The 17,270-nt window shown below is 35.9% G+C and overlaps 1 protein-coding gene across 15 annotated transcripts in view; it reads right to left on the bottom strand.

The window, feature by feature from the left end:
- The window catches only part of CACNA1C (calcium voltage-gated channel subunit alpha1 C), a 527,762-nt gene that overhangs the window by 14,390 nt on the left and 496,102 nt on the right, over positions 1-17,270 (bottom strand). For 9 of the 15 annotated variants that reach the window (XM_067469287.1, XM_067469279.1, XM_067469281.1 and 6 more), the window contains 9 exons: positions 16,601-16,728; positions 14,642-14,738; positions 12,728-12,830; positions 10,431-10,532; positions 7,670-7,797; positions 5,901-6,035; positions 4,936-5,288; positions 1,883-1,909; positions 604-735 (listed from right to left, as the gene is read on the bottom strand). In XM_067469287.1, the coding sequence (XP_067325388.1) occupies positions 604-735; positions 1,883-1,909; positions 4,936-5,288; positions 5,901-6,035; positions 7,670-7,797; positions 10,431-10,532; positions 12,728-12,830; positions 14,642-14,738; positions 16,601-16,728 (1,205 nt within the window). The remainder of the gene's footprint in view (positions 1-603; positions 736-1,882; positions 1,910-4,935; positions 5,289-5,900; positions 6,036-7,669; positions 7,798-10,430; positions 10,533-12,727; positions 12,831-14,641; positions 14,739-16,600; positions 16,729-17,270) is intronic. The other 6 variants (XM_060776701.2, XM_067469283.1, XM_067469285.1 and 3 more) reach the window with 1 other exon arrangement.

The raw sequence follows: 17,270 nt of genomic DNA, 5'->3' as shown, positions 1-17,270 counted from the left end.
AACCCAGTTCCTCGATGAATAGAAAATATAATATTAAATCTCCATGGATAACATAAGCAGAATTAGTTAATATAAGCAAATCAAGGCAGACTTGGATGAAAGAAATGGTGTAATAAACACTGACAAGAGAAAATTCTAATTCTGGTATCTGGAATACAGTGCCTGAACTTTGCAGCCCAGTCATGCTCAGCAAGAACAGCATTATTTATTTATTTATTTATTTACCATATTTGTATACCACTCTTCTCAGCCCGAGGTGACTCAGGGCGGTTCCCACGGGCCTTTAAAAATAAAGATAAGGACGATGATGATTCCCATGGGCCTTATGTCTGCCCTATGACCATGGTGGCAAGTCTGCCATAGGGGAGACAAATGAGGGAGGAACACTTTTGTTTCCAGTGCCCTACTACTAGCAGAAATGAACCCAATCCAGCCAACCATGTGACCTTCCAGACATTGGGCTGGAACACCTAATTATTCACAACTGGCTATGAATTGTGGGAAATGCAGTGCAAAAACATTTGGTGGAGGGTCATATTTCTCCTGCTCCTGGCATACTGCAAAACTCATCAAACTGCTTTATTGGAACAATAAAATACTTACAAGTCAGTAGGCAGCAGACTTGGTTCACTGCAGTACTCCGCTTCTTCCTTCAGTTGTTTATCATACATTTCCTCCTCCTGAGAAGTCTCTTCTTCACAAACAATAGCTACCTGACTGTCTCTGGAACATGATCTATACATTAAAAAAATCATGATGTACACACAGCTGTAGTATTTTCTAACACACACACACACACACACACATATACATACACACACACATACATATACACACACACGTGTGTGTGTGTGTATATCACACAACATTTAAATAATGGGAAAGTTGTGACATAACTCTTGCTGACAACCCTTAATTTAGGGACGGGGAAAGGGAATAGGAAGCATGTACCTTTATATATCTCTTTCCCAAAACACTCCCAAATGATTAAAAGCAAAACTCCAAGAAGTAACAGACCTCAATAGCAGAATTTTAGAGAAACAGATCTGACACAACAATGTTCTATGAAATGTCCCCTCAGTATTGCCCCCAGATTTTAATTGTATTTGTTTATTTTCAGATTTATATGTGTTGGCATCAAATCACTGCCTGTTGTAAGGCTGCCCTGAATCCCCTTCAGGGTGAGAAGGGTGGGGTACAAATGTGGGAAGTAAATAAATTATGTACACATTACTTTTCCCCAGTTGATGATGTACCAGAATTAAAAAGTTTATCTCCCCACAAAAATGATTGAAAAAAGAATTTTTAGTAAAATAATGGTTTAAATTTGGTGCTGGAAATTAGGGGTTTGCTCTTGCTCAAAATTTACTTCAATGACTAAATTCCTCATTAGGAAAGGAAAATATCATTTGGAGTCCTTCCACACTACCCTTTTATCTTGGGATCTGATCCCAAATTATCTGTTTATCCCAGGTTATCTGGCAGTGGGGACTCATATATTCCACTTTAAAGCGGATAATCTGGGATCAGATCCAGGAATAAAGGGCAGTATGGAAAGGCCCTTTGATAATGAGTTGGTGAATTTAACCAAAAATCCAGAGGCAACCTTGGCAGTTCAGCCCAATTACTACTAAAACATGTTTTGATTGTTTTAATAATAGTAGTCTATTATCAGTATTTGATGAAAAACACATTCACAACACTTTGGCAATCGTGAATTAATAGGAAATAAATATTTTAAAATATATTGTTCTGCTATCATTGTCAGAAAATTGGTTTTTCAATAGACATGTTAACTCTGAAATTAATATTTTAAATTCAACATCCATTTATACATTAACTTCTATGGCAAAACTACTAGAACTGGGAAGTAAGCACCTACCGCCCCACTGTACCATAATAGCATGTTCTAATTCATCAGGGAAGCATTGGGAAGAAAAGATGACAGAATTAAGAAATTAAATGGATAGAGAGTTAGAAAATAAGATTCCAATAGATTTTGCTTTTGCAGTGAAAATCAAAGAAATGGAACAATCCTGTAATATCTGTTTATTATATTTCAAGAAACATGATATAAGTTAAGAACTATGATGGATCACACTAAAGCTCTATCGAGTCCGACATTCTGGTCAACAGTTATTTATGGGGAGACCACTATCAGAAGAGGAGCGCAATTACAACTTTACTCTCTCATTCTCTGGAAATGAAAGGCATGAGCATTCTGCCTCTGAGATTAGTAATGATAACATAGTCCTCTTAACTAGAAGTTACTGGTAACCTTAACCTCAATGTACAATATTTATCCAATCCCATTTTAAAGCTGTCCAAGCTGGCAGTTACAGTACAATATCTTGTGACAGTGCATTTCACAGTTCAAATATGCGTCACTGTATGAAGTAGTTTATCTGCAGTAGTGTCAGTGGACAGTTGTACTTTGCCAAAATTGGCTGGCATATTATCTGTATTGATATATAGAGTTATGTTAATGTCCCTACAAATATAGTTATTATTGCATTATAAATGAATAATGCGGCAATACTATAGTTGAAAGCTGGATAATAGTGACTGTCCTCAGACCCAAAATGATGTTAGATGGATTGTTAATTATCAGTAATATGTTTATATTAGATGTATATTTATAATTTTCAAAATATAAAATAATTTAAGGTCAAAATGTTATTCCATTATTAAAATGTATATATTATCTTCTATTCAGGAGCTTCAGGGCATCATATATTGAAACCAATATAACAAATTTAAAACAGTGTAATTTTAAATGAGTAAAAAAATCAATTATTTAATAAATTTAAAAGATTAAAAGAGTTAAAATGGTTTAAAATGAATTAAAAATAAAAATATGTGAGGGATGCTTAAAACTAATTAGGTCCTAAAAGCTTCTGTGAGCAACCATATTTTACTTGGTTCCTGAACAAGAGTACCGCCACACAGAATGCCCTCTTACACTTTCTGTCATAACATATTACCATGACTGATGGGACACAAAAGAGAAGCAGATCTTAAATCTTGGTTGTTAGTTTGTACCTTCAGGTTATTTCTGACTTATGGCAATCCTAAAGTGAACCTCTTGTGGCATTTTCTTGGTAAGATTTGTTCAGAGGAACTTTGCCATTGCCTTCCTCTGAAGTGGAGAGAATATGATTTGCCCAAGGTCACCCAGTGAGTTTCCATAGCCAAGCGGAGATTTGAATCCTGGTCACCAGAGTTGTAGTTCAGTGCTCAAGCACTTCTTCAGAGTTACATATGCAAGTAATTATTTTGAATTCAAACCAAGAGCATATTGACATCCAGTGCAATTCCTTTAAAACAGGTGTTATATGGTTTTTACATCATGTTCCATTCAGCAATCAACTGCTGAATTCTGTGCTAGCAGCAGTTTCTGACTTGTTCAAGGTAGTCTCATGTGGAGTGCATATGGCTAATTTAATCGCTTTCCCATAAGGTCCATAGCTGGTATACTAGCCAAAGCTGACCCCAAACACTCAAAGCCATAGTGTCCACCCGAGTCTCCAATTGCAAAGATGAATCTAAGATTCTCGACCTGAAAACCATTAATTCACAGAACTGCTATCTTTTTAAGATTTAGCTTCGTTTTACGAGACTAGCCCTCAACTTGCTAACCACAATATACAGGGCCAGTACCTGCAAAGTCTCAGCTAACACTTACAAGTAGGAATAAAGGTGGGTGACAACCAGCTGTATTTTTCCTTATCGTCAGAGTAACTGGTGACTACAAAGCTGAGGCTTTGCTTGTGCTGGACCTGGATGTTGTAATGTGCTGGTTGAGGACTAATAAAATGAAGCTGAATCTAGACATTCTATGGATTAATAGTCTGTACTAGTGACACCCTCTAAATCTCCTTATGACCCTCCATCCAGAATTTTAGTTGCTGAGATGTACAAAAGTTGAACTTACATGTAGTGAGATTTTGAGAATTCTGCCTAAATGGAGCCTCCAAACTCTGCAAAAAGTGTGTTCTCAAATTCTGAGTGAGTCTGAACAACTTTTTCCGTAAGTGATCAGCAAAATCACAGCATGTAATCTAGGGTTCAACTTCTTGCCTCTCTTAAGTCTTGTCCCAATAAACTTACAGCCTAGAACAACCTGCTGAGCAGCACATTATTAGGCTTTAAATGTATTTTAAACTGTTCTAAATTAGTGCACTAATGGGACTGTTGTTTAATAGTTCTTTAATTTTTTTGGTAGGTTTCTGTTTTAATCTAGGTTGTAAAATGCCTTGGTTCCCATGCCACAAAAATGTGGAATAATACGTGTATTTTAAATATTTTAATTTCAGGCAAGCTATCATTCTGATCCAAGGGAACATGCACAGAGACTTGGTGTGTGGTGAGTAAGGTTACTGATTTTTTTTGGTGAAATATCACCATGGGCAAGCTGTTGGATTGCTGTTCCCATAATCCAGTGTTTCCACACTTTGTATATTTGGTCTATAGAGACTTGTGTAATTTCAGTCCTATACAATTGCTAATATTTATTTATTTATTTACTTACGACATTTATATACCGCCCTTCTCACCCCAAAGGGGACACAGAGCAGCTTACAAGTAAAAAGTAAATACAATATATTATATTATTATCATAGCACAATATTAATATTATATATTACATTGTACTATAACATTATACTGTAAAATTATTAGTAGTATTACATTTAATATATAATATATAATTATAATATCATTTTATTATTATTATTAGTATATTGTATTACATTATAATATTATCAATATTATATGTATATACAATATATATTATATTGTATTATATTATAAGCACAGTGCAGGAGACAAGATGGAACTGCCTTCCTGGCCCCTCTCTTCATTCTGATTTCAGAGCAGCAGTTGGTGCTGGGGGGGGGGGGGGGGTACTACAGCAGTACTGCTAGTAGTCTTTACCTTCTACAGCCAAGTTTCCAAGAAGCATCATGAATTCTTGCAGCAGGTGACAAAGGTGTATTGTGGCCTTCCACAGTGCAGACAGTGCTGGGGTAGTTTGGTGGACTAGAAAAACGGCTCAGAGCAGTGTTGTTGGCATTGTTTATGTTAGCATTGGAGCCTGATGATGAATAGCTGCTTGGAGTGAAGGTAGAATCCACAAGTTTCTCATGGGATGGAGATTCTATGTCTCCCTGATTGTTGCCAGATTTGTTGATGTGCAAAGGACGCTGAGTAGTGAAGGTTTGGGGGAATGAACTTCTGCCATCGCTTTGGTAGTAGCTAACATGATTTCCAAACAAGCCACCAGCTCTCTGTGAGGAGGCAAAACACAAAGCAAATCCACATTTTACTTAGTAGATTGAAGAGCACTTCATTTTTGCTCTTTTCTGCATAAAATACAGTACAGTTTGAAATAAAGTATGAATACTCTTTGTAGAAATATCTGTGTTAGATGTTCTAGGGTTCATACTTGTGGAATGACTGGCTGGATCGTAGGGAGCACATTTATATAACCTTTGAGAAAGTTCAACCACTTTTTTCACTAACATAGTGCCCAATGGGATTCTAGTTGATAGGTTCTCCCATAAATCCTCCTCATTGGCTGTACTGGCTAGGGCTCATGGTATATATAGTCCAACAATATTTCTAAAGCTACAGAAGCCCAACTATGTTGATGGAAGCAACATAAAAAAGCACTCACGCTGAAGATGTCATCTTCAGAGGCAGCTGAAACAGCTTCTTTCAGGGCCTTGTCTAATTCTTCTTCTAACATAGTGCCCAATGGAATTCTAGTTGATAGGTTCTCCCATAAATCCTCCTCATTGGCTGTACTGGCTAGGGCTCATGATATATACAGCCCAACAATATTTCTAAAGCTACAGAAGCCCAACCATGTTGATGGAAGCAACATAAAAAGCACTCACTCTAAAGATGTCATCTTCAGAGGCAGCTGAAACAGCTTCTTTCATGGCCTTGTCTAATTCCTCTTCTGCTGTTAAATCTCCAGAGATTGCCCTTCGAATTTCTGGTCCAATGTCATGTAATGTTCGCAATCCAGCCTGAAAGAGAATATAATTTAACCACAGTAGTAGATAAGAGAAATAAAGGTTAATTGAAGTTGCTACCGTTGGTAAAATAATGTTGCAAAAAGATTAGGTAGACAGGATCTACCCAGTTTGGGTCCCAGGAACATATAAAATAAAACTTTGAATGGATGGAAAAGTATTTTGTAATGCTAAACTGGCTTAATCATGCTATAGTCCTGCAAATAGTTTTTACTTTGATGCTGTTCTGAGTTCTGAACACTGTACAATCCTAAAGCAGTAATTTCCCTTTATGTTGAATATGAAGGGTACAATCCCAATAAATGTATAAATGCTTTAACATTATTAATTACAATAGAATTCAAGATAACTTATTTTTTTTCTGGAATTTCCCCCCACATGGTTCGGTTATCTGCCATTATCTGGGAACAGCATGTTTGCATTCAAATATTAAAATCACGAACTTAGGTTGTTTGGGGGAAATACAAAAGTATTCTTGGTGGAGCTATTATTGTGCACCTATAGCACAATCACATGTAGATCTACTCTAAAACAAGTTCCAGTATGTGGTGTTTACGCCACATAGGCATGCATATAAAATGTCAGCCTGAAAGATACAATTATCTTTAGAGAAGTTTAAACGAATACAGTCACCAAGTCTTTAAAATGCTGAGAAATATTTTGGCCTACTGAAATGGCTATGTCTTTAAATGATCACAGAGATTAATCAAATACTTTAAGAACTTCAAGAGAAAAGATACTTGAAGTCAGAGATTCCCTCTCATGGTCAACTGTGAATCGCACATATGGTAATTCTTGCGCCTGCGCAGAACAGTTTTCGGAACCTTCTAGAAATTCTATTAAACATTTCTGGCTGTAGGCCCCGCCCACTCTCCCCTCTGAGTATAAGTAGCCCGTGGGAGGGGCTGCAGCCTCCAGTTCTCTTCATCCGCCGCCGAAGCAGCAGCGAGAGAACCTTCACTCAGACTAGCGTCCCTTGATTGTTTTTTGGGTTGACTCGGATTGCTTGACTTGACAATAGAATATAGGTAAGGTCAAATATTAGATTTCTACTTCTAGAAAAGAAGAATTCAGCTAAAGCAGGAGAGGTATTTGCCTCTTCATCTTCCTGTGTATCCCCAAAACTGGTATGGGTGTCTGGAACGCCTCTTAATGGGAGATTTCATTTTGTTATGATGTTTTCTGCTGTAGAATTTCTGCCATACTACCCAAACTCAGAGACAGCCCACAGCTGAAAAAAAACCTCACTTTTTAAAAAGAAAAAAACCACTTTAAAATATGTGGCTTCTTTATCCATTGGTATTTCAACACTTAATTTTGGTAATCTGGTAATCATTTCAGTAATGTGGTGCTTGGGGAATTTAAAAAGAGAATGAGAGCATGCCAGTTCACTCTGTTCTGTTCTGGTGAAAACGTGTTCTGACGTGGTCTGATTAGTTTAAATTCAAAGGGGGAGTGGAAATCATGAGGTGGAACTAGCAACTGATTTTTTTTTAAATGGAAGTCTCTCCCCCTTTATTTTACAATTAGAATCTGTGGCCTAGATCCTTGGTAAAAAGAATGAAAATTGTTGATTGTCAATGTCACTTTCTGTTTTAATGCTTACAGTGTATATACTGATTTCTTACCTGAAGAGATAGAGCATTCCGTTGTGAAGGTTTACCAACAAGGCCTTGTTCTTTGCGTTTCTTAAATTTTCGGAAGTACTCTTGAATCAGGAATGTAGCATAGAACTTTCCAACTGTTACCTCATCATCTAGGTGGAAGATTTAAAAGATCCCAGTAAACAGATGGTGTGTCAGTTTTATTTGTTGCTTTTCCTTTGTATTTACTGACTAGCTTAGGTACCCAGTGATGCCTGAATAAGGTCTTTGCTAAGGATAAACTTAAGAATTATTCATTATTTGTGTTTGGATTTTAAGACTGAACTCATTAGAAAATGCATAATGATGGGGGTGAACTACAACTCCCAATAGTGTGAGTGAATTCCCTTCAAATCTCTGGGAGTATTCAAAGTTAGTCATGTTGGGTATGTGTGCCAAGTTTAGTCCAGATCCATCATTTGTTGGACTCAGAGTGCTCATTGAACTATAGTCCTACCTGTCAGTATTTTTTCTCCCAAATAATTTTGATTAAACATTTACTAGGAGAGTGGGGAACAAGGGAAGGAAAAGGAAAAATTTGGGGATAGTAGATTAGTTATTGGTTGCATCTTTACAAATGTCTAATATGTTGCAAGGAGAAAACAAAGAGGGTGGGGGTTGTTGAGGTATGGAAGCCTCATATATTAAATTAAATTACTCACACACTAAATCTTTTCTTAAATTATTTATAGTTAATATCTACAAAGGAAGTTCTTCAATTTTCAAAATTATTTGGGAGAAAAAATACTGGCAGGTAGGACTATAGTTCACCTACAATCAATGAGCACTCTGAGCCCAACAAACGATGGTTCTGGACTAAACTTGGCACACATACCCAACATGGCTTTAGCCCCTATAAAGCCCTAAATGATTCCGGCCCAGTTTACCTGTCCAAACGTATTTCCCTCTATGAGCCAGCTAGGAGGTTAAGATCTTCTGGGGAGGCCTGCTCTCTGTCCCTCCTCCTTCGCAGATGCAGTTGGTAGGGAAGAGAGACAGGGCCTTCTCAGTGGTGGCCCCTTGGCCATGGAACTCCCTTCGTAGTGAAATTAGATCAGCCCCCTCCCTCCTGACCTTCAGGAAAAGGCTAAAGATGTCGATGTGGGACCAGGTGTTTGGTTAGTGATCTACCTGTGCAATAAGGGAATATGGAGTAATGCAGTGACAATTTGGAATGGCTATGGACTGTGACATTGGATTGCATGATTTTAAATAAGTAGTTTTAGCAGTTTGAAAACATGCCAATGTGATTAGATGAATAGGTACCACTTCTGTGGGAAGGTAATGGCACTCTATGCTTGCTGCATGACCTAGGAGGTGTCTGTGGACAACGCCAGCTCTTCGGCTTAGAGATGGAGATGGGCACCCCAGAGTCAGGCACGACTAGACTTAATGTCAAGGGGAAACTTTTACCTTTACTTAAGATTTGATATGTTTTTAATGAATGCTTTAATGTATATGTTTATTTTACTATGTATGTTCGTATGGCATTGAATCGCTGCCTATATATGTAAGCCGCCTTGAGTCCCCTACATGGTGAGAAGGGCATGGTATAAATATGGTAAATAAATAAATAAATATTCTGAATAATTTGTGGAGATAAGTCTCCCAATATAATGATTCTTTTGTCCTTTATTTTGATGGGATCTTTTTGCTGCCATTTGTAGATCAAGTCTCTCAGGCTTCTTTCAACAAAGGTTACAACTACATCTCTCAGGACTTTTTTCCTTTTGGTGTAATTTAAATTAATTATGTGGACATAATCAAGCTGTTTCTCAATTTCATGAGGCTGTGTGGTAAGCAGTTCCGCAAATGCTTCTCCTCCAACTGTTTGTAAGTTTTCTATCTCTTTCAGGATGCCTACTAATTTAAATGAAAACTGTCTTTTCAGGTAATCCAAATGTTGTATCTGGTTGACTTCATTCTGAAGATGTCTTTCATACTGTTATTGTTTTCCTTCTAGTTGCTTTATTTTTTTCCATGTTGGTCACGTTTGGTCGAGATCCATAGTTTATTTATTATATACTACCTTTGGTACCCAGTGATGCTCTAGTTAGGAATTTTGAAGGGATAAACATTAAAATATCCCTTATTTGGTTTTGGACTTTATGAATGTTCCTATTAGAAAATGCATAAAGATATAGGTAAACTACAACTCCCATCATTCTCAGTCATTGCCCCCAAACCCCTCCGGTGTTTAAAATTGGTCACAGTGGGTATGTGTGCCAAGTTTGATCCGGATTAATTGTTGGTGGGGTTTATTATGGGTGAACTATATCCTCCATCATCCTATCATTGCCCTCATACCAGTAGTTAAAGTTGGTCATGACAAGTTTGTGTACCAAGTTTGGTCCTGATCCCTCATCAGTGGAGCTCACAGAGTTTTCTGGATGGAACTCCCATCATGCTGGGTTAATTCCTCCCAAACCTCTCCAGTATTTTCTGTTGGTCAGGGGGATCTGTGTGCTAGGTTTGGTCCAGATCTGTTGTTGGGGGGGAGTCACAGGGCTCTTTGGATGTGAGAACCATCTTGGAAATCTCATACATACAAACATATTTTCATTTTTATTATATAGACATATAGATAGATATAGATAACCGTGTCCAGTAAGCCATCTTAATTGTCTGATCATAACATCTAGTTTCCAGTTTTCTGTTCAGGGGTAACTGCAATTGTTTACTCTAATTTACACATAGAGATTAAACAGTGTTATTAAATACAGAGATGAAAGAAAGCTGTACTCACCACCTGCTGGGGGCACAACCTGATCCAACAGTTTCATGCTAGTGCGTTTCCATATTTTCTTAATAATTGCACGCAGCTCTTCATTGGCTTGCTCTAAATTACCTACCAGAGAAAATAAACTGATTATATGTGAAATCGATGGGAACCTCACCATATGGATCCATAATTGTTTCAAAAACCATGCTCAAAGAGTCATCATCAAATGGCTGCCTCGGGGTTGTATCCTCGAGCCATTAGTCTTCGACATTTTTATCAATGACTTTGATGACAGAGAAAACCTTATCAAGTTTACAAATGACACAAAATTATTTTAAAAACATTTTCTTATTATTTATTATCAGTTATTTGTATATCTAGTTTATATACTTATATAGCCTTGGTCACATAAAAAAAATCTCAGATGAAAAAGAGTCGTAAGTGCAAAAAGCAAAAAGCTGGTCTATACAAAATAAGCAATACCTCATATATTTTTAAAGAATATAAATGAAAAGCTTTCATGAGATACATTGTGCCCCATACATTTCATTAGTACAATTTATCTCTGAGTCTGTATCTCTTATACAGTTTAACCTCAGTTTGCTAGTTAAACTGAATTACCATGTCACAAAAGGATACAGGTCTAAAAAGTGTGTTACCAGCATGAAAAGGTTGGAAAGTTCTGCACTAGAGGATCTGAGAATGTGCAGTGCTGGTTAGAGTTGGATAAGAAATATGTAAATCACTCCGTGACATATAAAACCAATTTAGTTGTTAGAATAAAGGTGATGAAGCTAGAAATAACATTTATAATAGATCTATAACACAGATATAGGAGCATCTAGTGCAAGAGGAAATCTGAAGAGCAGCCAAGGCATTTCAGGAAGAACGTCTATGGCTTTTTTCAAAGCTTCTGCATATAATCTGATTATTATACAGCAAGGCCTGAGTACTTTATCATGTTATCCTTTGTAGAGGTGGATGAATATTGAGTAGATCTCCATAATGAAGTAGTTGCATGAGTAATTCACTAAAAACACAGTTCTTTTTTTTTTCCTGCCTCAGACCTCATCAATACATAACTGCTTTGTAAATGCAGGCCAAAATGTGAAAATCCAAGAGCACGAATCAAGCAAAGCAACCTTTATCAAAAATATCATTTCTCACCTGTTAACATCTGTATGGGAATCAACATTGATTTTAATAACTCTTGTTAAATTATGTTGCATATTGGTGGTTTTTAATACAAATGTTATTATATTGTCAATGGTTTTTTTATGCTTTATGTCTAATTGTTCTTTTATGTTTATGTTATAATTTGGCTAGATTAATTTATAGTTATATGTTATTGTTGTGCTATTATCTTTTGGTTTTCACATGTATGTATGGCATTGAATTTTGCCTTTATAATGTTGGAAACCGCTTTGAATTCCCATAGGGGGAGAAACGTGGTATATAAATGTAGCAAATAAATAAATAAATAAATAAAAATTGAGAAAAATGACTTAGTTCCTATCAGCCTCAAAATAATGGTCATTTTGGCCTGACTGGTTCTATGATTCATCTTCAAATACTTTAGTTTTTATTTTATTTTATAGTCTCCTTAATCCACAGAAAGTGGATAACAATGTATGGATAACAATCTAATAGTAAAATGAATTGGAAAAAGTAAAAATATATTAATTCAATATATTTCCAAGATGCTAAATAGAAATCATAGAAAAAATTGAAAAAACTCTTATTATCTTATTCAGCTGGGGGAAACCAGTTTTTGTTTTTTCATGTGAGAATGAAATAAACAGATATTCACATCTGTAGTTGAGACCCAAGGGTGTAATATATAATAAGTGAACTTTAACATAACAATAACTTGTGGTTTATTGTGATTTAAGAATTAAAATGTAAATGTTCCAATTTTATATTTTGAATACAATTTTGATTCTCCCAAAGCTATATTTTTAAAAAGAATCTGGGAAAAACACATTCTGAATTTGTCACCATCAAAGCAAATTTCCATTGAAGGAATAACTGGAAGATGGGTTGTGAGTGGATAGTGTGGGAGGGAAAGTCATTCATCTTTTCTTCAATTACAGAAGGAAGTTTGCTATTCTTTATGCATTTCCTCAGAATGAGCTTTCCTGTTTGTGGGGGCCATTCCCTATTTCCACATCATAGAACCAAGTATGCCAGTTCCACTGAGTCAAGGTAAGACATTATTCAATTCAGTTAATTTGTATATTATTACTTAAGTATACTTAGACTTTAAGGAGAAGGAGGATAGATGCACTTGGTTTTGCATCTGATGACTTTAAATGCCTTACCTTCTGTTTTGATCCTCAATGCTGTTCTGACTAGGGCAAATAAAGTTGCATTAAACATAACTGTCCCATCACTATTGAGTGGCATATTCATGGAGACAAGGCGCTGTGGGAGAAGGAAAGGAGTACAAAGAAACCGGGAAATATGTTATTAGTTGGAATTAGTTTGATATTGAATGATGCTTAGTTTCAACATAGAATATTCTCATCAATTTCAGGGCTAGTTCAAAGATTACTATAGTCTACTTATCTTTTCCGTTGCTATGATTTACCAGGAGATCACAGAACTGTTCAGGACACATCAAATATACTCAGCATGCTCTATTCAGAAGTGAAAGCATTGTGGCACTTCACTAGTAATGATTACTTTCTTCCTTTTCTGAACCTGATACATTTTTCAGCATCATTAAACTTCATGATATAAAAGAGTAAGTGCATTTTCCTGAGTGCCTACATCTGAACCATAATTAAAGACCATAGTTACTGATATGGCCTGTAGCTTTTCATATTAATTTCACACTGCACAGTTAGTAAACATACAAAGCACCTTTCTGCCTTGCAATCAAGGCAATTAAAGTAATAGTTTATTATAAAAGAAAACGGGACTGGACAGAAGGAAGAAAGTAAATTCTGGTATTGATTTAATATTATAAAAATTGTCGTGAGGATGACAATTCTGTGAGGAAAAGGTCAACGGGTAGTTGGTTCAAGTCAAGGTGATGACGTGAGCCTCTTTCATGTGATTAGGTGAAATAGCCATTTGTCTCAGGTGAGCATGATGTTTTGAGCTATATTTGTTCTGCACTGATCTACACATGTTCATTATGGAAATATTTGCCTTTTCGTATTACATTTCCATCTCTATGATAAATAATCGACCAATGGTTTTTATCTAGCTGTTTCCTAAGATACCATTATCTGTTTCATAAGAAAAAAATATTGATTACAACCAAAGGGATACAAAGTACAACTATATTACCAGGGAAGAGAAGGCCCAATCCAATTTTGTTTCTCTGTTTCAGCAAAGCAGCAAGGATGTTGGCCAAAGATGGGCCATATAATATACCTGATATTGGAAGGCTGAACCTTTATTTTCTATAATTATTAGTACTTCAGATTTTCTTCCTACAAGTCCTTTCTTAGTCTTCTGATCCATTATTAGTTGCAAGAATTAAATCTGATAGGAAATCTAATAACAGAGGCTGCTTTGTGGGTATACCTGATAGCATCTGGTGTCCCACAATTTGTATGCCTGTCATATCCAGAAACACTGTTACCATTGTATTATTTTCTTAAAATACTTTTTTTTGGTTGCTAATTTCTTTCTTTTGGAAATAAATAAAAAATACATAATGCCAGGGGGAAACAGCTAAACATGCTTTGGAGGTTTGTCAGACATGATGATTAGTACGTAGGTGGCTGGAACTATTTGGATAGTGTTGGCTTCCTTCCCCACCAGCATTAATCCCATTGATATTACCTTGGCTAGAGAAGAATGCTTGGTCTGTGTCTTTTACCTGCTGTGATTTGCTTCCCCATACAAGAAGGGGCAGGTTCTGGTCAGGACACAGAAGCTAAGGAATATGTACCCAAACTTGCTTTTAGGGCAAACTTTGTCATAAATGTGGAAGAGGCAGCATTACTAGTGATGTGCTCAATTCTAGACAAAAATGGCCTTAAGCAACTGAAGAATTAGTGCAGTTAGCAAGCACATGGCTCAAGAGATAGATATATCTTAAACCCAGAATTTAACCATAGTTACTGGTTTTTATAGAAAAGTATTTCCCAATCAAACTGGTTAGATGTTGGCTGGCAGCTCTCACCATTACCAGTCAGGATGCCTTATGGTCAGGAATAATGCAGCAAGATCTGGGGAACGTGAGCTAGAAACTATTACCGGAAACATCAACATCATACCTTGCAAGCTACCCGGTGAGGACAGAGTTTTCCAAAACCTAATGGAGGTTGTATTCGACGCAGGAGTGTCACCACATCAAGGTGTTTGATACGTCCTCTATAAGTAAATGAAAACGGAATCTGTCACATATGCCATAATTAGAAATATGCTGTACTTAGTTGTCTGACTACAATGTACTATTGTAATATAAAATGAGATCTGGTGTTTCTATTACTAAGGAATCAGAATACATGCAAATTCCATATTTTTTAAACCAGAAAGCTTTAAAAATGCTCCACATATGTATTGCTTGTGTTTATTTGTTTTATATTCTGCACTTGGAATATGATATTAAACTTGACAATAGCTTTAATTTAAGGTAGGACTATCATATGTGAATGCACTTTTGGAAAACCAATGTGTTTTTAAATGGCTTTTAATGCAGTTATTTCAAAGTGATAATATGTTTATTTGCATGTTTAAGGATACATTTTTTTTATTCATATCATGAGCTGATTTGTTTCTATCATTGACAGAAAGCAAAGATATAAACCAACAAACCCTGTCTGATCTTAGTACATTGTTAATTGACCCCCACAGAGTGCCTCCTTGAGAAGAAGCAAAGTGGGACTTTAATTTCCAGTTCAGGATCTATGGCTTTTTGTGAGCCTTGATTTTAGCAAAATCAAAGGCATTTCAGGTTATTCTTCCTCATCACTTTGACAAAACATACATTTTTGTTGACAGGAGTATACATGGCCAGTAAATTAATAATTACCAGAAGTGAATGTGATTATAAGATCAAATAGTAAAAGATGTGCTAAATCTAATTTAGCTTCACGTTTTCTTGTACATCAATAAGAAAAAGAAATTTCAGTGGGACAGAAAAGATACGTAATTTTCCAATACAACTGAAATCTGTTAAATTATAATGGTTGTTCAATCAACAATATCTACAATAATAAAATAAATAAATAATTGTTATAAAATTAAAAGGTTCTTCTGTAAGCAATACCAAAAGACATTTGTGTACATGTCCTAAAATACAACATCTCCAATCATTAAGCATAAACACACAGAAAGATATTTTGGAAAAAAAGAAGCTGGATTCCTTCTCTAAGATTTAAAATATTAGCTTTAGTATGTCTTTTAAACTATGCAACAAAGCTCTGAGCATGTAGGTGCTTCTTATTTGAACAAGAAGATATGTAATCTTGGTTTCTTCTTGATAATAGTAACCATTTAAGGACTATACTCACTTCTAATTTGTTTCCGAGACCAATTCAAGGCACTAGTGTTGACATACAAAGCGTTACATGATTAGGGGCTAGGATATCTGCAAGACCGACTCCCACATAAACCTGCCAGAAATTTGAGATCTTCAGAAAGGGCCCTGTTATGTACCCCAATGCCTAATGAAGTTAGGTTTTGTGGGTACATATAACAGCTTTCTCTGTAGCAACCTTTGATATTCTCCTAGATATTACAATGAAGACCGGTTGTATAACTATAACGGGGTTTTTTTTCCAGTGGTCATCTGGAAATTCACCCAACTTGCCTTCTTCATGCTATCCTCTTTTTCAGGTCTTCCAATGGTAGACTTGGAAATGCACAAGAATGCACAATTATGTGTGTGGGGGCAAGGTGGTATGTTGCCATCAAAATGCAGCTTGAAGCGATCAACGATCACAGCTAATATAAGGACAACTGTTAGAGCTAATGAAACATTAATGCAAAAGACTGCTGAAATTCAACACCTCTATACTTTTTAAAACAAAGTTTCTGAATCTACCCTATATCTGCTCTGTAATGAGAACATTCATCAAGATTTATTAGATTTGTGTTCTCAGACAAAAGAGAGTAGCTTGGTTATTATTTTTAGCTGTAACTATATTGCAGCATTGGTATTAGGAGGCTAAATCTTTGCAAGAACAAAGAGTTAATATAATTCTTATCTGTAAAACATGATGGGAACTTACTTAGCTTCAGGATCATACTCTGCCCAAATCCGTTTAAATTCATCCAGATGATGGGGGCCCAGAATTGACCAATCCCTTGTCAAATAATCAAAATTATCCATGATAACAGCTACAAAAAGGTTAATGATCTGCAGAGAAAGAAACAAGAACAGGAAAAAAATGTTTCATGCATTGACGGCACTATATTAATTCTAATAGTATATGAGAATCATTCATGTTTTCTTTTCCTTTATTGAAAAATGATATCACGTAACCATTTTGGAAGAGAAAGACATATTACTCCATGTACATAATATCTGTGATATCAAATTGACATGTTTTGCACTGCAGCCATGCAGCACGAATATTGTATTATTTATTTACTTACAGTATTGATATACTGCTTTTCTCACTCCTGGGGGGATTCAAAGCGGTTTACAAAAAATAATGGCAAAATTCAGTGCTTTACATACATACATAAACCAAATCATAAATCAAACAGCATATGACTAAGTGTAAATACATTGTACATTATATTGTCTCATGAGAGGGCTGCCAGTTCACTTTTGTTACAGTGTAACAATATCTGGAGGGCCACATGATGTAAACTAAGGGATCCTTCAATTATTTCTTGTTCGTAAATTATCTGATTTTGAGGCAGGCAATGAGATGAATTATTTATGGATTCAAC

Source organism: Anolis sagrei, chromosome 5, assembly GCF_037176765.1.
Source record: "Anolis sagrei isolate rAnoSag1 chromosome 5, rAnoSag1.mat, whole genome shotgun sequence".
NCBI lineage: Eukaryota > Metazoa > Chordata > Lepidosauria > Squamata > Dactyloidae > Anolis > Anolis sagrei.
Note: the sequence above shows the minus strand (reverse complement) of the source record. Positions and strands in the feature narration are given on the sequence as shown.